The sequence below is a fragment of the Camelus dromedarius genome, chromosome 6, assembly GCF_036321535.1.
Source record: "Camelus dromedarius isolate mCamDro1 chromosome 6, mCamDro1.pat, whole genome shotgun sequence".
Taxonomy (NCBI): domain Eukaryota; kingdom Metazoa; phylum Chordata; class Mammalia; order Artiodactyla; family Camelidae; genus Camelus; species Camelus dromedarius.
In genome coordinates this window covers 44,676,825-44,699,786 of record NC_087441.1, presented here as the reverse complement: position 1 = coordinate 44,699,786, position 22,962 = coordinate 44,676,825, and the positions used below count along the sequence as shown (strand labels likewise).

The 22,962-nt window shown below is 40.1% G+C and overlaps 2 protein-coding genes across 2 annotated transcripts in view; both read left to right on the top strand.

Annotated features, from left to right (window-relative positions):
• The window catches only part of LOC135321491 (putative uncharacterized protein C6orf183), a 33,806-nt gene extending 23,776 nt beyond the window's left edge, over positions 1-10,030 (top strand). The window contains exon 12 of the mRNA XM_064486798.1: positions 9,785-10,030. Coding sequence (XP_064342868.1) covers positions 9,785-9,988 — 204 coding nt within the window. The 3' untranslated portion in view covers positions 9,989-10,030. The remainder of the gene's footprint in view (positions 1-9,784) is intronic.
• Positions 10,031-11,857: 1,827 nt separating this feature from the next.
• The window catches only part of LOC105097150 (coiled-coil domain-containing protein 162), a 95,048-nt gene continuing 83,943 nt past the window's right edge, over positions 11,858-22,962 (top strand). Inside the window, exons 1-4 of the mRNA XM_010989653.3 lie at positions 11,858-11,965; positions 17,271-17,471; positions 18,166-18,287; positions 20,171-20,399. Coding sequence (XP_010987955.3) covers positions 11,924-11,965; positions 17,271-17,471; positions 18,166-18,287; positions 20,171-20,399 — 594 coding nt within the window. The 5' untranslated portion in view covers positions 11,858-11,923. The remainder of the gene's footprint in view (positions 11,966-17,270; positions 17,472-18,165; positions 18,288-20,170; positions 20,400-22,962) is intronic.

Genomic DNA, 22,962 nt, shown 5'->3' with positions numbered 1-22,962 from the left:
CAGAGTCCACTTGAGAGCAGGACACAGGCAGCAAGTACTCGGCCCTGGAGGCCACAGCAGGAAGGAAGGCGTTTTAGCTGCGGGTTTGCGGACTTTATAGTCAACAGAGCAGGAGGGGCCCTTTCTGTTATCCTGAGAACCACATGTCCTTACAGAGACCCTCCTTGACATTGCTAGTGGTACTTTTTTGCCTCTTTCCTGTTTTTTCAAGCCCCAAATGTAAAAACAGATTAAAAAACAAGGGTAGAAAAAATTTTGATAAAGCTGAACATAAAAATCCCTCCTTCCAAAACCCTGCTTGTCCCTTGATCTTTTATTATCTCTTTAATACATCTTTCTACACTCTACAAAATTCATATTAAATCCCTCTCTTTGGAAATAAAGTTGAAAATGCATATATTTTCTTGGAATATTGTAGACACTCTTGTTGTATTTTCATCTTAACTCTAGAAAGTTCATTCCTGAAGGTAAGATTTAATATGAATTTTATCTTCTTAAAAAATGCGTTAGTTGACAAATGTTGAAAAATAAAATCTACTTAGCTACCAAATAAGTTATATTTTAAGCTTGTATCACTCCTGACTTATGATTGTCATTTCATAAAGGTATGAAATCTTACTATCAACTGTCGCTAATGTGTAGTGTAGAGTAGTGCTGTCCAAGAGAAATCTAACACAAGCCATCTACATAACTTAAGATTTTCTAGTAGCCACATTTGAAAAAGTATAAAGAAATGTGAAATTAATTCCAATAATGCAATTTATTTAACCCAATGTATCCAAAATATCATGTAATCAATACAAAGAAATCATTGGTAAGATAGTGTACATTTTTTCATACTAAATCTTCAAAATCTAATGTGTAGCTTATATGTATAGCACATCTCAACTCAAACAAGCCACACTTCAAGTGCTCAATAGCCACATGTGATTAGAGGCTACTGTGTTGAACAGTTCAGCTCTAGATATTGAAAAACATTTTCTTATTTTTCCTACCTAGTCTCCTAGAATCCAACTTTCACTGAGTATCAGGGAGACTCTCTTTTTGGTCTCGTTCCCTAGCAAGTACCCCCTCCCATCTCTTTAGTGTACACAGACTCCCCTTTTACCCCTCTGTCCCTCTCCCGTGGTCCTAGCTCATAGTTAGTCAAGTCCAGTTAGTATGCCCCTCAGTGAAGCTGGACAGGAGGGCTAGGGTGCTTTCGAAACAAGCACACCTAGGAAACAAACACATCTTTCTCTTGCTAATATCCTGCCTTTCTCATATCACAGCTGTAGTGTGTTATTTGCTAATGGATTAAAGAAAGATTCTTCTTACCACTGAGCCACTCTCCCAGTTTGTTTGTCCTGGATTGGAGGTGGGGTGAAGTGGGAGGAAGAGAATGAATGAAGGAGGAGAGGGGGGACAAATCCTATCCTGCCCCATTGATCGTAAGAAGAGATTTCAAGGGTAATGCAGCATTTCTTTCCCGTGCTCTCATAAATGACAGGAATAACTGCTTCCTTAGAAGCTGCCAGCAGCTACTACTTTAGTGTGAGAAACTTAAGGAAGTGGCCTTCCTTCAGAGACTTTAAAATAGGACCACGTGGTTTAGCTGTACTCCCTGTATGTGGCCTTGTCAGGATTTAATCTAGAAAGTCCTTCCTGTGTGTGGGATGGAAGGCACAGATGCTGATTTGTTGGGCTGATCCCACCAGGCCCAGGGCTGAGGCTACTGGGAGCAAGATCACTGGGCTCACCAGCCTGGGGAGCTGACATTGAAGAAGCCCCTAAGGTGGAGACCCCTTCCCTAGGCCCAGTGTGTTTGATCACGAGGAAAATCTTGGGCTAGTGTTAACACATGTTTGCCCAGTGACAATACCAGTAAGGGAAGCACCTACAGCCTATCACAGACACTCTGCCATGTACTTGAGGCACATGGCAGAGTAGAAAGAGCCCCAGAATGAGAGACAGCAGGCTTCTCCTGGCTGTTGGACTTTGAGCGTGTCTCCTCAGGCACACAGGCCTGACATCTCATGGCGTGTTCAGGATCGGCCTGGACTTGACATGCTAGTAGCAGAGGCTGTTGTGAGCAAGCAGTGGGAGATGAGGCTGCAGAAAAAAAAGCGGGCCAGACCGTGAAAGCAGAGGCTCTCCTCAGGATGTGGGACTAACTGCAAGGTTGGAGAGGAACAGAGAATTTTAAGTAAGACAATGGCACTCCTCATTGCTTTGTAAATTTCTCAGGACCTTTGCCCAGATGTAATCACATTTATTCCCTTGCTTGAGGTCTTCAGGAATTTCCTGTTTTTCAGAAGATAAAGTCCAAGCTCCTTGGTAAAGTTTACAAGGCTGGGCACAAGCTGGCTGCTGTCAGCCTCCCAGAACTCATTTCCCTCCACTGCCCCTGTACCTTCATTCTCATGGTGCTGGGCCTGGTCCTCCTCTGAATGAGCGGAGCTGTTCACACCTCAGGGTCTTGTTCACAATGGCCCTTCTGTCCCTCACCTCCTCTTTCCTTAGTAAAGGCCTGCTCTATTCAAGTTTTCATTCAAATATTACCTCTCTGAGAAGTCTTTCTTATATCTCTGGGCAGAGCTGGGTGCTTCTCCCTGTGACCTGTCTGTCTCCACCACAGCACTCAGCTCACTCCATGCTAGACTGTTGGCTTATCTACTCCCACACGCTGTGAGCCTGTCATTCATTGTTCATTCTCTCATTCATTCATCCCACCAATGTTCTGACACTGGGGGTATATACTAAGCACTGTGAATACAGCAGTAACAAAACTGTCACAAATCCCTGCTATCATGGGACTATTCAGTGGAAAGAGACAGACAGTTAATAAATAAATAACACATATAGAATGGGACATGGTTTGGCACCAAAGCTGCCCCAGACGTCGTAGGCCCTTGCAGCTGGGAGGTGTCAGTGGGCTCTGAGCATTAATGACATGTCACTTCTAGTCCAAAGCACGTAAGAACTGGTCCATAACCCTCCAGCTCTCTTCCCCTGCTGCAGCCAGTGGAAGGCACATGTTAAGCCACAAAGTAGAAATATCCTGGATTCCTTGGTCACTGCTAGAAGAGGCCTAGAAATCAACTAGCCCTGCAGTGGGCTCTGCCTGAGTGAGAAAATAATTTTAAGGGTAGGCTATGGAGTTTGAGGTTGTTTATCACAGAATAACCTAGCCTTTTTGGACAAGTAAAGATGGCGATAAACACTATGGACAAAAATTTAGAAGGAAAGGGCAATAGAGAGTTGGTGATGGGATATTGCAGGTGTAAGTGGGGTGATCGGGGAAGGCGTTCCTGAGAAGGTTCTATCTGAGTAAAGACCTGAAGGAAATCAGGAAGCAAACGACATGACTGACCGGGAGAAAAGTGCCAGGCAAAGGGGAGAGCCAGTGCAAAGGCCATGAGGCAGAACCCTGTGTAGCAATGTTGCAGGAACAGCAAGGGGTTCAGTGCAGCTAGAATGAATGAGGGGGAACTTGTCAGGAAATGAGTTTAAAGAGACTGGAGGGTGGGGAGCCAGTTCTGTAGGGCCTTGTGGATCATTTTGAGGACTTTAAGTGAGAAGGGGAGCCCTGGGAGAGTTTTGAGCAGGAGAGTGATGTGATTTGACTTCCATTTTTACATCCATGCTGCTGTGTTAAGAATGGACTGAAGGGCTGAGCAGAGGTTAGTTGGGAGGCTATTGCACTAATCAAACTAGAGACAGTGTGTCTGAGAAGATAACATGATTAGAAATGGTCAGGTTCTAGATATGTATTTTGAAGGTACAGCCGGTATGATTTCCAGGCAGTTAGGATGTGGAATGTGAGAGAGAGGGGCTAGGGGGAAGTCAAGGTTGATTCCAAAGTTTGGGCCTGAGCATCTGAAGTTTAGAGTTGCCGTCATCTAAGATGTGGTTGGAGCAGGTTTGTTGGGAAGATCAGGATCTTGGTTAAGGGCATGGACGTTTTGACATGATTACTAGATGTTCAGATGCCAAAAGGAAGCAGAGAGTTGGATATATATCTTTCAAGTAGTAGGTACCTAATAAATGTTTACTGGACAAAAGAAAGGCTCTGTCCATAGCAGAATGATTGTGAGATCACAAAAAGACAATATACATGAAAGTGTTGTGCAAAGTATGTCATGCTTTTCAAAAGCAGAAAAATAGGTATGATAAAGCATTATACTCTGCAGGTGAGGCAGAGACTAAAAGATTTTTATTTTCTTTTTCAAAGATTTAAAAGATTATATCCAGTAGATTGAATCATTCACCAATAAAGTTTGATGAATTCTTAGACTGGGCTATTATTATTTGAAATTAATGCAAAGATGATTTAACAAAAGGCAAGATAGTCAGAGAAGTATTGTCTACATTGCTAAGAGGCTTAAAATTTTTATTAAAAAGTGATGGCAGAAACTAATAGAGTGAAAAGAATTAATGATAGGCCACCAATTTTCCTATAGTCGCTGTACTCAAATAGTTATGCTGGCATCAGTTAATTTGCAGACTTAAAAACATATGAATCATCTCAAAGATCAGATTATACCTTAGCGAAACAGGTAATTATTTCCTTCCTTTTCCTGCCAATCCTGCAAGAATAATATTGAAGGATCAACTCTCTACACCACAAAAACGTTAGAAGGAAGGACTTCCACATGGCTGTGGAAGAAATTAAAATGAAAAGGAAATATTATAACCCTGCATGAGGTAATTTGGCCATCTGGTCTTCAAAGTTCATCTCCCACGGACAGAAGCATACATTTCAGACACAGAAGCTCAGGGAGAGAAGGGGAAGTCGTATGTCTGGCTATATAAAGGGCTCAAACAATGAGGTGAGCGTGGGGAAAGTGGAAAAAAAAAAGACCATTTAAATAGACAATGGCATTACAGTCGGTGTCCGGACACTGTTACTGCTTTCCGTCAGCACCAGAACTTAATCCAGTAGCCATTTCTTTAAAGTCCTATAAAATTCCCCTGTACAAGAACACTGGGAAAGAAAGGTCTTTTCCAGTAAAGTGGCTAAAGCATATCACATTAAGTTGTCCCTTTCTACCTCAGAGGATAGCTCATTTTGCATAACAGGTCACAGGAGCTAAATGCCAACAGAAGCCAACATGCTAGTTTATAAATCTAAGCAAGCTGTTTAATTTTTGTATATGTGACATCTCATTTTCTTAGCATCTTTTCTGTTTTCTAATGGTGCCTATCATTTCATTAAAAAATAATACATTCACTTTTGGAACTCCTAGTCAAATGAAGCTCCTAATTATTGGAAAGTTTTATATCTAAGGAATAGTAGAAAGCAAAGTAAACCAAAACAACCACTGACTAGAGAAATGTTTAACTATGAAATATCCTTCTGATGGAAGATTATGAACCCTAGCTATTATTTAGAAATGCTCATAGTTTTACTTATTAGAAGATTTCAAAGTTCCTGCTTGAATCATTAAGAATTTATAATTGAATGAGCAGTTCATTAAAGAGGAGTCTTCAGGGAGATTATTTCATCATCTGCTGTACTTATAACAGCACATAAAAATGAATTATAGAGCCAGAGAATTGAAAGGACCCACAGAGTACCGCCCCTCTACCTTTCCAACATATACAGTTAACCATCCGAGTAGATGATTATTTGCCCTGTTTGTGAAGGTTCCAGAGGGCTTCCTGTTATACAATAGGCAATGCCACATACACAAACCAATTGACAAGTCTACTGAGAGCCAGGATATAATGATTGCTTAAAATTTATAGATAAATGTCTTCTATCCAAGAACTGATTACTTAACTTAGCAAAGTTTTTATGTTACAATGATGAATAGATGGAGGATAAATGATTGGGAGCCATTGATTCCACAGTTTAAATGACTCACAAATATAACAACTAAGAAAATCAGACTTTTATTCTTTAAAAATATCACATATATGAAATATATGTGTGTGTGTATATATATGTATATATATTTATATGAAATAACTAATGTTAGTGAGGATGTGGAGAAATTGTATATTCTTTGCCTAGTTAAAGCCCCTTCATCTTCCAACCCCAGTTCAGTCATCACTTTTGCAAGGAACTCTTGTGTACTATACTGTACTCTTGTGTACTCTTGATGGGAATGTAAAATGGTTCAGCTGCTTATGTAAAACAGTATGGTTGGTCCTCAAAAATTAAAAATAGAATTGTCATATGATCCAGCAATTCTACTTCTGGGTATATACCCAAAAGAATTGAAAGCAGGGATTCTAAGAGATACTTGTATGCATATATTCATAACAGCATTATTCACAATAGCTAAAAGCTGGAAGCAACTCAAGTATCCACTGATGGATGGACAAATATGATATATACATACAGTGATATATTATTCAGCCCTAAAAAGGAAGGAAAAACTCAGACACATGCTACAACATGCATGAACCTTCAGGACATTCTGCTAAGTGAAATAAGCTAGCACAAATGGACAAATACTGTATGATTCCACATATATGAATTGCTGGAGTAGTCAAAATCATTCGACAATAAGTAGAGTGGTGGTAGCCAGGGGTTGGGGAAGGGTATGGAGAGTTATTGTTTAATGGGACAGAGGTTCACTTTTGCAAGATGAAAAGTGTTCTGGATGGATGAAGGTGATGCTTGCACAACAGTGTGAATGAACTTAATGCCACTGATCTGTATACTTAACAATGGCTAAGACATAAATATTATGTGTATTTTATCATTTAAAATATATAAATTTATATTTTATATAATATAAAAAACTAGGCCAATGTTTCTTAACCTTATTTTTCATTTTTCAAAAAGTCCTCCTCACACAAGGAGTTTTTTTAGACTTTTCCCCCTAATCTCATCCCCAAAGAAATGTAATACTAGTGATATGCCATGTATCTGTTTATGTACAATGTATATTTGTGCTTTATACATAAAAAGAGTAAGTTTTTTTTGCCCTCCAAGAAATATTTTTTAACCTAGACATTATCACCCACATTAAGAATGCATTTATTAGGCTGAATGACATGAGAATCCATGAGGGCAAAACACAGGATTTCTGACTGGTATATATTAAAGGTATAAGTAAGGATCATAAAATCATAGCATAAAAGAAATCTATGTCCAAAAATCTGAAACAATTGACTTTATTTTTTTCTAAGCACTGAGGACACAATAATAAACAAAAACAGACATATTCCTTACCCTAGTAGTACTTATAAATCCAATGAGTGAAACAAATATTGATCAATAATTACACAATAAATATAAAACAGTTACTTCAATAAGTACCTCAAAAGAGTGATACTTGGTGCCATAGGGAGACCAAGGGGGAGTTCCCTGCAAACGTGGTGATTGAGCTGAGGTTGGAAGATGAAGGGTGGAGGGAGACCTTTCCACTGAAGGGAATAGACTCTGTGCAAAGGACCTGTGGCCAGGGAGAACATGGCACCCACAAGAAATCAAAAGAAGACATGAGTTGGCGGGACACAGTGATCCAGGTGGAAAGTGATACGAAATGAAACCATCCCAAGGTTTCTCAGCCTTGGCACTATTGGGGATGTGGATAGACCAATTAAGAGGCTAGACCAGTTTAGAAGCTCCTAAACTAGTTCTAGTGCATGATAATAACAGCTCGGACTACAGTGGTGGGTGGAAATGCAGGCAAGTGGGTGGATTTGAGTGATAGGAAGTAAAATCAACAAGACTTGGTGATAGACTGGATGTGTAGGCTGAGTCAGAAAGAGATGTCAGGAATGATTCATGCTAGAGGAAGTGGATGGGTGGTGGTGCTATTTACTAAAATGGGGCAGCTGGAGGTGGCCTGGGTTTGTGGGGAAAGATCACGTGATTTGAGCATGTTAAATCTGAGGGGCCTTTGAGATGCCCAGGAACAGATGCTAAATGGGTCTAAAGCTCTAGGAAATCTGGATTGGAGATATAAATTGGGGAGCAAATGGTTTTAAAGAGGGTAATCTCAGCTGTGAAATTGTACTATCTCCTAAGAAAGGATTATAGGAGGGAAAGATGAGGTTCTAGGACCGGGGATTTAGTGAGACCACCATGTAATGATCTGATAGAGAAGAAAGGGCTGGAAAGTTGGTGAGAACAAGGAGAATATGGAGTTCTGGAAGACCAGGGCAGAGGGTGAGTCAGGAAGCCGGGAGTGCTACATTGTCAGATGCTCCTGAGAGGTTGTGTAAAATGACTCAACACAGTCTGCTGGAAGTGGAGCAAGGACTGTTGGTCTTAGTGAAAGTGGTTGGGGTGGCTGGATGGAGACAGGAGCCCGATGGGAATGGGCGAGGAGCAGGTGGTGAGGAGACGCAGACAGTGAGTACAGAGAACATTTGAGGAAGATGGACTGTGAGAAGGAGGAGAGACAAGGTGGAGCCTGGGGAAGGGTGTGAGGATATCTTAAAGTGAGCAGCTGTGAGATGTTTCAGTGTCAACTGGGAAATCTCTGGTTGAGATGAGTTGAATGTCCAAGGGGAGGATATGCTTCAGAGTGGGAGGGAATGGCTTTTAGAGAAGGGGAGTGGAATCAGCCCCTACAGTTCTGAGGAGGCAGGAGAGGAGGGGCAGCAGTGGTGTTTGTGTGTGAGTGGGGAAATGGAAGGGCTTCTGTGGAGACTGAGGGAGGCTGGGCACTGGGGCCGGTGAGAGGGGAAGTGAATTCAGAGGCTTGAGAGGGTGGAGAAGTTTGAAATTCTGAGAATTATTACTAGAATAACTAGTAAGAATGACTCTTGGGAAGCAATAGGTCCTCAGTCATCCAAAAAGTAAAATAAAATTATGGTTGGAATATTCAAATTACTTGTATTAGTTTCCTGGGGCTGCCACAACAAAGCTCCACAAAGTGAGTGGCTCACAACCACTGGGAAAGAAATTTATTCTCTGACAGTTCTGGAGACAACAAATCCAAACTCAGGGTGTCAGCAAGGCTGTGCCCTCTCTGAATGCTCCAGAGGAAGATCCTTCCTTGCCTCTTCTGGCTTCTGGTAGTTGCCAGCAATCCTTGGTGTTCCTTGGCTTATAGATGCATCACTCCAGTCTCTGCCTCTGCCTTCACGTGCCCTTCTCCCCTTTGTATCTGTCTCCAAATTTTCCTCTTTTTATAAGAATACCAGTCATTAGATTAGGGCCCACCTTAATCCAGTATGACCTCATCTTAGCTTGTGTATATCTGCAAAGGCTCTGTTTCCAAATAAGGGCATATTCACAGGTTTCAGGTGGACGTGAATTTGGGGGGGACACACTATTCAACCCAGAGTATTACTAAGACTTGACATTGTGTTAATGCACTTTAGAAGTATTTATAAGATTAAAACAAAAATATTTTTAACAGCTAATGTTTCTAGATCTCAAGCGCCTCATATGCAGTGTCATATTCCCTACAACAACTGTTAGGGTGTTTTCACTGCCCCCATGTTACAGATAAGGAATTGGAAACTACAAATCGCTGCATAACTTGCCCAAGTTGAGATCCTGGCAGAGGCTGGATCTGAACACAGGCACTCTGACTTCAGAGATCACTTTTACACTTGGCTCTATTGCCCACATTTATCCAGATAATCCTGAGTTAATCAGAAAACCTTAATCAGCTGGTTATCTACCTCAGGAACTACCCTTCCCTGCCGACATTCTTTGCTAATATCTTTTTCTGTACATATAGATAGCTCTTTATACAGTCATCATGTCTACAGCTCCACGCCGACAGCCTGCTGTGTGGGAGCAGAAGTCTGCTGTTCGGTCCATTTGGGCTGACAAATAGATCTCTCCCTCTTCCGGTAACTTCCAGGCTTGGCTTTCTTTCACCAGGCTCAGAGTGTCCAGTTCATGGAGTTCTCAGAAGTAGAGAACCAGGATGACTACTACTGCATGGTTGCTGGCTGCGTCCACACCCAGGACCAGCAAGGAGTGTATGTCGTGTATGATGAAGCCCTGAGTGATCTGAAGGAACTAGAGACAGAGCTGCTGCTGCTGGCCAGCCATTACATTGAGAAAGAAAAAGGTCAGAAGTGAGGTTCTTAAAAATCAACCAGCCAAACAAACAAAAAACACTAAGGGCTCTATTTAACACCTCCCACCTCAAAATATAAATGCATATCCCATAGTATCTGAGAATTCACTAAGCACATACATACACCTCCCCAGTACACACCACTTTTTTGGAAAAAGATTTGTTTCCAGCTCAAGTCCCTCATTTTTTGGAGACTGTGACTTGGTTACAGTTCTTACTGTTGTTTAGGCTTGTTGCCCATTAGCATTCCTGCTTCACCATTGAGTGCAGGGCCCTCAGGGACAGAAAGTAAGCAAGTGAAATTAATGATCAAAGTGACAAAAACAGTGATTGACCTTGGGGAAACTGCAGTTAGAAGCATAGATATTCCTGAATTCCTAACAGAAAACCACCAGGATGCAAGAAGACCTGGCTAGGAAAATAGCAGACAAGTCCCAGAAGGAGAAATCATTACTCAGGGCAATCAAATAACCCATAACCTGTATTCTCCCTTCCTTTGGGCATCACTAACATTTATCCAATTTTAGAAATAGGTGAGGTAAGAATATTCCTTTAGGAATAATATGACAGCATTCACATTGCATTGGAAAGAACTTAAGAGTTTCTAAACACAATGCAACACCTGAAGGAAAATTTAGCAAGGGTTTGTGCTATTTTGTAACATATGAAGACTTTAATTAAGGATAATTCATGTTCATACTGTTATAAAATGCTGCCCTAAGAATGTTTGACAATTAACTTCTCAGATCCCAGACAGAATTAATTTAATATTGGATTGAACTCTTTGTTCTCTTTGCCACAGACCACTGGGGATCTGAATCATGGGATATAGTGAAGGCATCCAACATTGCAGGGCATTTAATTTCAGCTGTTAGCTTTTATCTTTACTAGTCATCCTATATACCAATGCATCATTTCTGCTGATACTAATTTACAGTATGACGTGACTCTTTCCAGCTGCTAAGAATTTACTTTGATTGAAACACTTAGCAGTCACTTAGCCCCATGAGCATCTCTCACTGAGCTAGGGAGGACATACATGATCATCCATTGTGAAAAGATTTCCCAACTGCTGCTAGAGAAATTCCTGACCAGTTTTCTCTTGTTCAGTACCATCATATACCATAATTATTAAACTCAACTCCAGCACCTGAAAACTGATCACTTAAAATTTTAAGCAATAATAATGCTGACAGTGAAAATTTCCATTAATATAGTGGGAAAATATTTTAGCTGAATAGTGGCAATGATTTCACTTATTGATTTAAGTTAATAATTACCATACCTAAGGAATATCTTAGAAATTTCCCTGAAATTTTTTGACTTGGCTAGCATCCATTTATATAGCAGGTTTGTTGTTTAATCACCAGGGACCTATTTTTACAGAAGAAGAGATGTTTGTTTTGCCTTTAAATGATAGATTTCAAGACATTTTAGTAAATATTTCATGTTAACTGAAATTTTGGTTATATTTTTTAAATTAGTCTTTTTGTATTGTTTTGTTTTATGAGGCAGAGGTAGTTAGGCTTATATATTAATATATATTTGGAGGAGGTGCAGGAGATTGAACCCAGGACCTCGTGCATGCTAAGCATGCACTCTACCTTAAATTAGTCTTTAAATTTAATATTAAGAAGTCAAGACAAAAACCTCTGTTGACTTAGAAGTCAACAAGTATGAACTTAGGGCCTCGTCTTGCCCAAGGCTCATTAGCTGATTCTCTGGAATCCCAGTTACTGATTCAGCGTTTTCATTCCTGAAGTGGAGCTGACAATCTGAGAGGAGCTTTTCTACTAGAATAACTTCGTAGAGAGGCCTGTCTCTGGTCATTCTCATCCACTTCTCTCCTAGGCCACAAAGTGGGCATCAACTCCAATACTGGCCATGACTGTGGATGGGCCCATGCAGGTGTGGACAGATGTGCTGTGCTGTACGACATGTGGACTTGGGAAGCAACTCTTCTAGAAAACAAGCGCCAGGTATTTTTGCCTAGAAAACAAAACATCTGTTAAATATTCTAAATAAAACCCAGTATTTTTTAAAACCCAGTGGGTCTTTTAAGGCAGCTCCTAATAAAAATAATAATTCTTCAGATAATCTCAGCTAGTTGTAAGGATGTGAGTAATACATTTTATGTTCTTTATTGTGTTTTTTTTGTTATAAAAAAATCAAATGTGAAGGATACAACTTAATCTTATAGGTATGATTAGTTAGAGGGCTGTATAATGTAGGACCCTTTATAACACATATGCTTTTAGCGAGAAAGAATGATGATTCCTCTCATGTTCATTGTTCTGTCAGGGAAGCTTCACTTTGCTAAACACAGACAAACTGACCAACCTTAGAAATGTGTGCCACATATGAGTGGGTGAAAGCAAATGGCAGGATTTGCAGACTGGATGTCAGAGTGAGAGAATGAGGGTGGAATTAAAATCACTTCCTCAGGGTCAGGGAGGAGGCTATTGACCGAAACAGAATGAAGGAAGAGGGGTGTCTTTAGATGGGAAGGTAGGATTGAGACTAGGACACAAGGCGTATGAGGAGAGTTTGCTAAAACCCAGGTGTGAATGTTTTGTAGGCTCAGGAGCAGGTATGAGCTGAGGTATGAACATCGAGGCTGAACCATAGTAATGAATCAAAATGACTAGGAAAAGCCAGAGATGCCTGAAATGGGTCCCTGGGGGACACTTACATTTACAGGAAAGGTCATGAAACAAGAATCCATGAGAGGAGCAAGAAGAAGTAGCCAAAGAGACTTCAGGGAAAAAAAGGAGGGATAGTGTTAGGAAAGCCCACGGGACAAAAAACATTTTAATTAGGAAAGGATGGTTACTAGCATGGAGTAGAGTGAAACATCAAGAAAGGTGAGTCCTAAAAACCAGACAGTGGGCTCAGCCCTCAGGAGGTCATTGCCAGCTTTGTAGGACTCTCTCAGAAGAGTAGTGGAGGTGGAAGCCACGTTACAGTGCATTGTGATGTGGTCAGAAGATGGGGAAGTGGCAGTGTTTTCTCTGAACTGTTTTTCTGGTAGAATAGATGGTTTACCATTTCATCTACTCACTGGTCTGTTATTCACGGAGTTATAGGTCACCCAGTTTTTGAAAACAACTGGCTGGACTTAAAGTGTACAAGTCTTGGGCTTTGAAAATGGTTCCTCTTTTCAAAGGTAACTGACCTCTAGAGTTTGCATCTGCAGCCTTGATCTGCCAATTAGAACCATACTGTGATCAACTGAGTAAATCAGATAATTAGGCTCCCAGTGTAGAAACTGGAGAGGATGCATTAAATATAAGACAGAATCCTCAAATTCCACAAGTTTTTGGTCCAGGCATGTGTTTTAAACAACTCCCCTTTCCTGTACTCTCTCCACCTCCACTTTCAGTTCTTCTAGGCCCCCAGTGGAGGCCCCAGGCATGACTAGGGAAGAATAGAAGTCCAGAGAGTAATGAAAAACAAACCAGTTTCTCCTCACTTTGGCCTAGGGTTCATTCTGCGCTAAGCCACCAGGGCTGTCCACTAGTTTCTTCTAAGGGATATGAAATTGTTTTAACTTAAAACAATCACTGAAAATATCTCCCTCCTTTCTACCCTGAGAATAAGTTCTCTATAGAAACTAAGCTATCTGTGCCAAAACTGGAAAATGTGGCCTTCTAAATCAGAAATTGTTGAAAGAGCCCATTTTTAATGGATAAACCAGATTTTTATCTACAGTACAATTGATTTCCCCCAGTACTGATTCTACTGCCAAGTGTCCTCAGCTGTTTTAGATTGTTAAATTTATTGGAATCACTGGAGTTAAGAATTGCTCGAACACACTGGGTTGTCTTAAATCTTTAAAGTAACCATATTATGTAAGAGGCTCATAAAAATAGAGCTGGTGTGAATTTAGGTGGATTAAGAGGCTCAGAGAAACCAGGCATCAGCTGTACCAGCTCCTAAGTGACATTTATACCAAACTGCTAATTCTCTCCACAGCCACTAGAGGACACATTTTCAGGGCAATTTGAATGTGTTCAGAGCACTGGAAAAAAAAGAAAAGAAGTCTATGACAAGTTGTGTCCAACATTGATTTTCTGTTTTGCACTTTCATTTGACCTAAAATACTGTTTTTAAAAGTTTTTTAAATCCAAGAAGTAAAAAGGTTGAGGTAAAAAGAATATAAACAGTAGGGTTTGAGATTATTCATTCTGGCTATTTTTCTATTTCCTCCAATATTTGATACCTACAGTCAGTGAGTACCACATATTATTTTGCCTGAGAGTTGGCCCTTGGCACACACAGGTGACATCTGACAAGGCTAGAGAGACTTCTTAGACAAATACCAGCCCACAGTTTAAATGGAAATGGGCCAGTTAGCAAACAGATAATAAATAGAACCCACGAGGTGGAATGATCACAGTCCTACCCATGTTGGGAAAAAAATCATAATAAAATTATGCAAAGGGCCATCTGAGAGCTTCTTGAGGTGGAGGCCAAAGCTTGCAAAAAGGCTTGTCAATTTAAAGAGCCACATTTTCCTTCTCAACAGCTAGGGTTGCCAGGTAAAATATTTGTGATATACTAAAAAAGTGTCAGTTGTTTATCAGCAGTTCAAATTTAACTAGATGACCTATATTTTTGTTTGCTAAATCTGGCAATCGTACCAACAATGAAGTGATCATGGCAATGTAGCACCAGCCTCTGCAGCTTGGTATCACCAGATTGGAATCACCAGCAAGAACCCTCCCCACCAACTTCCCCTGTCAAATAACCAAACAATAGGGCTCTTTGTCTGAAAACAGGTCAAAGCAATACAAATACTATAAACCAGCTCCTGGGATTGCCCTGGCCCAGCCAGAAAGATTCAGGTTCCTCCAGAATGGCTTAGAGAAGTAATTGTTTCTTTCCTAATCTCCCCCGAGGATACTAAGTGACACCCTTCTTACCCCATCTAGTCGCTCCTTTGTTTCTGCTTTGTATTCTGCTATTTAACCGAATGCTACTTTTGAGTAGGACTCTGTGGACTGAACAAGGTCATTCAGATAACCCTGCCCGCTTCATTTTCCCTGGGCTCACTTAAAGGCAAGGGGATCTCCACCTTCCTTCATTTCCCACTCTGAGGTGTATGAGTTTCTAACCTGTGGAGCTCACTCTATATCCCGAGGCTTTTGCTTGTTTTGATGTTAGCCTTTTTATACTAAGGGTGACCCAAGATTCTGTAGACCAAGGGGCATCCTGCAAAACTGGATTCTAAATGAAATGCCCCAGGCTTTCCATCCTGCAGCCTTAGTGTTGAAGCCCTCAGACACTGGACATCTGTTACTAAGGCAGTGTTTGATTCCTAGTCTGCTATTGATTCTGGAGCTCTTATCTCCTTAGGAGCCACGGAAGCCACAATAGCAAGATGGAGAATCTGCTCTTGGCTTTTCCTGCCACTTGGTTCCTTGGCTCCCCTCTCCGTTGTTGCCACCTATATTCAAGTACTGCTTACACCTTCTCAAGTCTTTCTGGTCTTGCATTCTTAGCTATGGACGCCACATAATGAAAGGGCCTGTTTATCTCCTTTTAGGAAATTCCTTAGATTGTTAAGAGGGCTGACTTCCTGACCTCAAACCACCAGGAATACCTGCACCCAAGGAAACAAAACACATTCTTTCTCTAATGTATCTCAATGTGTGCTAGGCTGTTGGGCTGGTAGAAATTGCAACCTCAACCGCCTACTTCTTGCTGCCAATTAAATGCACACACTGGGCACACCTGTGCCTTTGATGATAAAGCTACCTTGGGAGCTGAGGCCTTGCAGAAGAGTGAAACCTCCAATAGAGGAGCTGGTGAAAGAAGACTGGGGAGGGAGATGTTGAGCTAAAACTCTGAGGGAGATGTTGGATTAAGCCAACAGAGAAAAGGAATTTGTTCCATTGTAATCCAGGGGGACTGAAAGTTCAGAAGCTTTCTGTCAGAGTTGACTTATCCATCAGGTAATATAAACTTGGTGTTTAGGATCTGAGAGCTTTTCAGGGACCATTGGAAATATGTGAGATCTGAGAGAAAAAAAAACAGTGTTACTCAGAAATACAAAAAGAAAATGTAAAATAGACAAATTCTTAAATGACATGCCCATAAAATGTAAAAAATTAGCTGAGCACTTGTAAACATCTCATTACATTTGAAAACAATTTGTGGATCAGATCTCATTCCATAAGAGTACTAAAGTATATGCTGCTCAGAAGTCATAGCCAATTATTAATTAAATGTATTGCTCAAAGCCAAATATTTGAAAAGCAAAGTTATAAATACCATTTAACATTTTTACAGAAGAAAACCGATTGGGATGTGAGTTTTAATATATTTGATATAACATGGGATAGGGTCTCCAAAAATAAGTGTGTCTAAGGCTTATGAAATTTTTAAAACAACCCTAGAACAGTAATTCCATTGTTTGGAACTGCTTACAGATCTTACCCTTAGGTTCCTGTTTGGGATTCCAGCCCAGTGATCTCTGAAGAGCTTTTTCTGATTAGCACCATGACTAATTATACACAAATAGAATTTACACACAGAACAGAAATCCCTTAAGCTTATAGACAAATGTAAAAGTAAAATAGCATCTTTTTCTGAACTCTCTAAGAATCCTTTTCAGTGGTTAGCATCTGGAAGCTCTCTTCAGTTTTTAGAAAAGTCTTGGGAACTCCACTAAAACAGAAGCTTCCTCGATGAGCAGGAGAATTCCTACATAGGCCCTTCCTAGTGGATTCCGATCTGGGATTAATGCCTTTATATTTATATTCTAACCACAACCACGCCCCATCGTTACTACATAGGTGAAACTCAGGCAAACAGTTATGAGGTCATTAATGGGGCTGAGGGTGTAGAAGTGAGGTGGAGGCCTCCTGCCCACCTTTGGTGATAAAGTGAAATGCAGGAAGGAGAGTGGGTCTGTGGGGAAACGGTGTTGGAGAAAAGTGTATTTGACAAAATGACATTGACCGCTCTGTCTTACTGGTGCTTATAGCTACTAGATAATACTTTTCACTGTATAACCCTTCTTTTACTTATGGAGAGCCAAGGAAGGGGGGACAGAGGCAAAATGAGTGCTTTTTCCTTGCCCTCCCTAACTTGGTCTGTGGGTTTCCTAATCTCTCTGAGTTGCTTTGGTGCTGCAGCTGCCCACACTGGGCCAGTACCCAGAAGTTCAGAGCTGTCTCTCTCCTTCTGATGGTGAGGAGTTTTCCCAAAGCCTGGAGTGGGTGGGGACTCATCTCTTTTTGCTGGACCCTGTTCTCTGACTATCAACCTTATTTGCAGCTTCTTGACAGTTACTTTGAAGCCTACCAGCATGCGTTGGACCCAGAGGAGAGGTTTGCCTTAGCACAAGTGATCACTGACATCATGCACAGGTGCGCAAGGTTTGATCTCAGCCAGCCTTACTTCATTAAGGCCTACCGAGATGAATGTGCCTGCCTGAGGCTTCACCTGCAGCTAGTGAGGGGCCTTCTCAACCAGCACGTGAGTACATTTGGGCTTTAAAATATCCCCTGTGAGAAGAGGATGGAAAACACTGAAATTGTGTCTTTCTATCAGCGCTGGTCTAGAATCTAGGTTTCACCATGTTTATTTATAAGCTTATTTGCATTGTTGAATTCCAAGCATAACTCCAGTCTTAAAGGGAGATTTCCAACCCTAATTAGACTGAATGGTTACAAAGAATTGACAACCTGTTTTCATTCAATCATAGAGTTTATTGGTAGTGAAAGAACTAACCCTACCCCTCTGTGAAACATTAGTGTGTAAAATTATATTTATTTTTTAAAACGTCGCAACCATTTTTAGGACCCTACAGGAAAGGAGCACAGTCTGTTCTCTGGGGAGAAGCTAAGGAGAAAACGATCATTGCCGTTACCTTAGGCCTGGTTAGAATTTTTTCCTCGCAGTCAATTATTTGACAGAAAGTTTTCTTGGGCCTCTTGAGATTGCCTGAAGCTAGTTGCCTTTGCTTTTCCTGGCTGACCCTTGGCTCAGACAAAAAGACAAGTGTGTCTCTGTGTGAATGAATCTCCAAAACCACGTCTGAGTGAAAATTAGTTAAATAATGAAGAGACGCAAAGGGCTGATTTTCTGCTCTTCTCATGCCAAGGCTCATAACTCACATCTATGGGAAAGTTTAACTTTTCTAATTTTAACTTTCATGCTACATTTCTAGATAGAGTGTCAGCGGGAGTATGTCCGGAGACTTTGGCTTGACAGCCATCCAGATGATAGCACTACATTTGGACTTCCTCTCAACATAATTTGCAAACAACTCATTTCCATCAACAATAGCTGGTAAGTCGGTGCTGTCTTTAGACATTTTACATTTAGATAATTTCTTCTAGATAATTTAAGGGTATGACGTTAAGTCAAATACTATTCTACAAAGCACCTTTCAAATATTTGGAGATGCGAGAAATAGATATAAAAGCCACAGAAGAAGGGTTCACTTTGTAAATAAAGGATAAGGAGGCTGGGATTTAAACTTATGCCACTGGGTGCAGAGTCTTCACTCCCTTGAGAAGTCCTTAAAAATGTTTCTCTTCAAATACTGTCAGAGGATGCTATCACAGGTGCCACACAAGCCAACATATATGAAACATGGAAATATTTATAAGTTTCTCAAAAAGGAATTTCTTTCTTCTAGCAAGGGTCAACGAAAAGGTTTCTGTAGACTTACCTTGTGACCCACTCCCCTTTAAGGAGTGGATTAAATTTCCTGAGATCACTCAGAGAGAGTACATAAAGTCACCCCCTTGATAAGTAGTATGATTTTCCCCCACCATTCCTTTACAGCCTTTGAGGCAACAGAGGAACTGGAAAGCTGGTGACAAGCCTCAAGTTGATCTGTGCCACCCAAGATCACAACCTCTCTGTTGCCTCCAAATGGGTAGAGAAATTGTCCAGCTCTTCTCAACAGCCAACAAGTATTTTTTGAGGATTTACATGTACCAGGCAGTGTGTTAGGAGCTGGGGACACACATATGAACAACAGAGTCATGGCCCTATGCTCCTGTGAAGCGTACAGTCCAGCAGTACAGCCAGACTTTCAGTAAGAAGTCACCACAGTGAACTCTAGTGTCATCTTGGTCCATCACCCGATGGATCGGTAGGGTGCCAAGGGATTTCATAGCTGAGATTGTAACCTTGACTCTTGAGAAAGAACCCCGGGAGCTCCAGGCACAAGACTGCATTTTCTCCAAAGACCTTTCTCAGGACTGAGTTTTTCACTGCAGTAAGCTTGAGACACCAGCTGTGTGTGTGTGTAGCTTGCAATGGCAAGAATATGCTGTTCAGGAAGCAGGTTTTGGTGGAATATGCTAGGACTCTATGGATACTGAGACCTGTCAGAATAGTCTGAAAAGCAAAGGATACTTGCTTGATGAGATTCCTTTCCAGTCTCGGGGTTGTAGTTTCTAAGACCTTGGACTAAGAAGAATCACATTTGCATTGGTTTAAGAAGTATTTATGTTCTTTAGTTCTGTGGAGGTATAGAAAGGCCCTTGACTTGACTGGTGCTGTATCCTTAATTTCCAAAGGGATAACCCATAGACAAATGTTTTATCATTTCTGGCCTCATTCATTTATAAAATATAACATTTTTATGGCAAACATGAATGATTCCAGCAGTTGTGTATAGAACTTAAAAATCATCTTCATCTGTTATCATTTTGAGGAAAAAAAGGATAAAGACTCAGGTAAAAAATAGCAATAATCATGGAAATTATTTAATATTTAGTCACTTTTATTTTAAGTTATTTTGTTTTCAAATATTTGGCTAACTATTGATTACTGAAATGTTGAAAGGTTTGCCATATACAATTTTGGAATCTTTTTCAATTTTATTGAGATATAATTGACATACAGCACTGTATAAGTTTAAGGTGTACAGTATAATGATTTGACTTACGATGGCTCTTATTCTTATTGACTTTTAGATTAAACTCCTGTGTCTTCCAATTTTAAAAGTGTGCACATTAAAGCACAGAGCATGTTGTATAACCCGGTGGGTTCCCTGGACAGCCTCTGAAGCCCCTTTGAGCTTCCAGGTTTTTATAAGGCCCTGGATTGTAAGAGCTGTTTTATTGGTCTTGAAAAATATCAAATTCAAATATCTTTGGAAACAGATTAAGTTCTTCGTTGTGTAAAATTGTCATTCATTGTTTCTCTTCATTAAGCCCAGCTTTGAAAAACATTTATCTGCTAGAGTTCCACCCTTCCCTGGGCCTAGCTTCCTGCATCTCCAGAGCCCTTGAGCACCTCCTCAGGGAGGCCCGCCACACTTGCAGGCCCAGGTCGGCCAGCGCCCTCACCTCGCTGGAAAGGCACGTGCTGCAGCTGGCCCTGGATGTGTGGCTCACCCCGGCCAAGCCTGAGTCCTGGTACAGCACACAGCTCCAGAAAGATGTATGTTCTCTGAAGGGGTAGGTGGGTCCTTGGCAAAGAGATTGTTTCCTCCCAGATGTTACTACTTAGCTTTGTTTTTATGTTTGGCTCTATTTCCCCATTATCTGGCCAGAGACAGATCATAGTCCTAGGGCTTGCCAACATTTTTATGGTTTTTTTTTTTCTTTCCACTTTTGGTCAAATTTTCTAGTTTGTCAGGATGCTGCTACATTTAAAATTAAATTTTTAATTTTAAAGTTAAAATTTAAAGGGACATGTACATGGGTATGGTTTATTATCTACATTTTAACAATATATATTTTTAATTAAATTTTTTTTCTTTCCAATACTTTTCCTAAAACGTGCTCTTTCACCCCGAGCTGAGATCTGGTAGAGGAGAGATGGCATTGAGTGAGGAGTCAGTGACCTAGACTCAAGTTCAGCCCTGCCAGTAACTTGCTGTGTGACTCTGAGCCTTACTTTTCCCATCTTGTAACATTATGTTTGTGTGCTGGGGGGTGGGGGCTGGGGCGGGTGGAAGCCAGCCCAGTGATCACTAAAGCCACTTCTGGCTCTAATGCTCTGTGGCTCAAACTGTGGCCCAATGATTTACAAGGCATTTGTAATTGGATTTTAATTCTTTTCTTTTTCTATTAAGGCTGTCACAGTTGAGCCTAGGATCCTAGTTTGATCTTACTCTGTGTGGATACTTGCTGTAGGATGAAGGAATTTTCAAAGGCTCCAAGCTGCCAAAAATACCTGTTCCACAGGTCTTCCGCAGCCTCCTGTCCCTTCCTACCCAAAGTTTTATTTTCTTTTAAATTGATTGAAAAAATTCATAATTTTAGCAAAAGAGGAAAGCAAAAAATTACTCTAAAAGTAACCATTCAAATGTATTTGTAATCATTTTTCTGAATTCAAGTATTCTTCATATATGTGTTTTACATATTTCTAATCATATCCTTCATACATGGTCTCCTGTTTTTCTCAGTTAACATATTATATTGCAAACTAGTCTTTGCAATATAATATGTTATATTATATTGTTGTTATATTGTTATATTGCTAATATCCTTATTGCTAACTAGTCTTTATATTCACCTTTTTGACCACATAATTCCCTTAAGTGATGATCATAATTTATCCCACCATTTCCCTACTGATGAGCATTCAAATAGTTTACAATTTTTTATCATTATTAAAAATGCTGCAAGGTACATCTCCATGCTCACAGATTTTTCCATATTTTGAATCAATTTCTTTTGATAGATTCTTGGAAGTGGATTCGCTGAAACAAAATTTACATGTTTGAATATATGTTGACAGCTTTCCAGAAATGTGCCAAATTATAATGCCACTGATAGTGTACAAGAGTACCAGTTCTGCTCTACCCTACAGTATTAGGTGTAAGCATATGATGTCACTGCTAATAATATATACATGTTATGTATAATGTACATATGTACATTATATATACACACAACACACATATATATTATATACATATACTATATACATATTAAATAGGATTACACTGTTAATTTTCTTTCTTTGCTATTTGTTGAGATTATTCTTCCAAATGTCTTGTTACTAGCTGTATTTTTTGTAATTTTCTGTTCTTTCCCTTAGTTTATTGGTCTCTTGGAATCCTAATGTTATTCCTATCCATTTACATGAGCTCTTCTTAAAAATAAACTTTAACCCTTTTGTCCATCATATTTTCGGCAATTATTTCCCTCAATTTGTCTTGTTATTTTTTAACAGAAACTTATTTTCATACAGTCAAACCTTTATCTTTTCCTTTGTTATTTCTTCTATCTTCCTAAATCCAGAAAGCAAAACTTCCTCCAGATGTTTCATATTTGTCTTACTTTACTCTAATTTCTTAAGATTTTTATTTTATTTTAAAAGTATTTCACTCCTTTTAGTATTTCACCTGGAGTGTGTGTGTGTAGTGTAGTGTGAAGTATGGCTCAAAGTAGAATTTTCCCCCAAATTACCAGCCATGTATCCTACTATCATTTATTGAGGATTTTTTTCATATTGTATTATGGTACCAGATTTTTTTAAAAGTATTTTAAATATTTTATAAATCATAGTGAATATCTGGGGACCTATCTAGTCTCCCATTGATACCACACAGTTTTAATTATTATTATTTTTAAAATGTGTTCAAATCGGGGCCTAGAAATGATAAATATTCAGATCAATCTTTTGTATTGGGACAGAAAATGGGGCAGGTATTGTCCTCAGAAGATAATCAGGAAATCAGTTTAATAAATCTCTTTTATCACTTTGGAAGACTTCAAGAGTCCAGAAATTGCATCCTGGAGTAGGCAAGGCCTTTGGTCAATATGTGGACCTACCTTTGGGAAGCCAAACCAGGAAAGGCAGATTAGGGGATTCCAAACTGGGTCCTTGCTGGGAGTGGCATATGAGAGGGTAGCAAAACATTAGAGCAGAGGAGCCAACCAAGGTAGAAGGACGTTAAAGAACAATGTGGTTACTTCACAAATCACCCAGGGCTGGCTCTGAGTGGAGGAGCACTGTAGAGGCAGTTTGACATACTGTAAAACTACTGAGC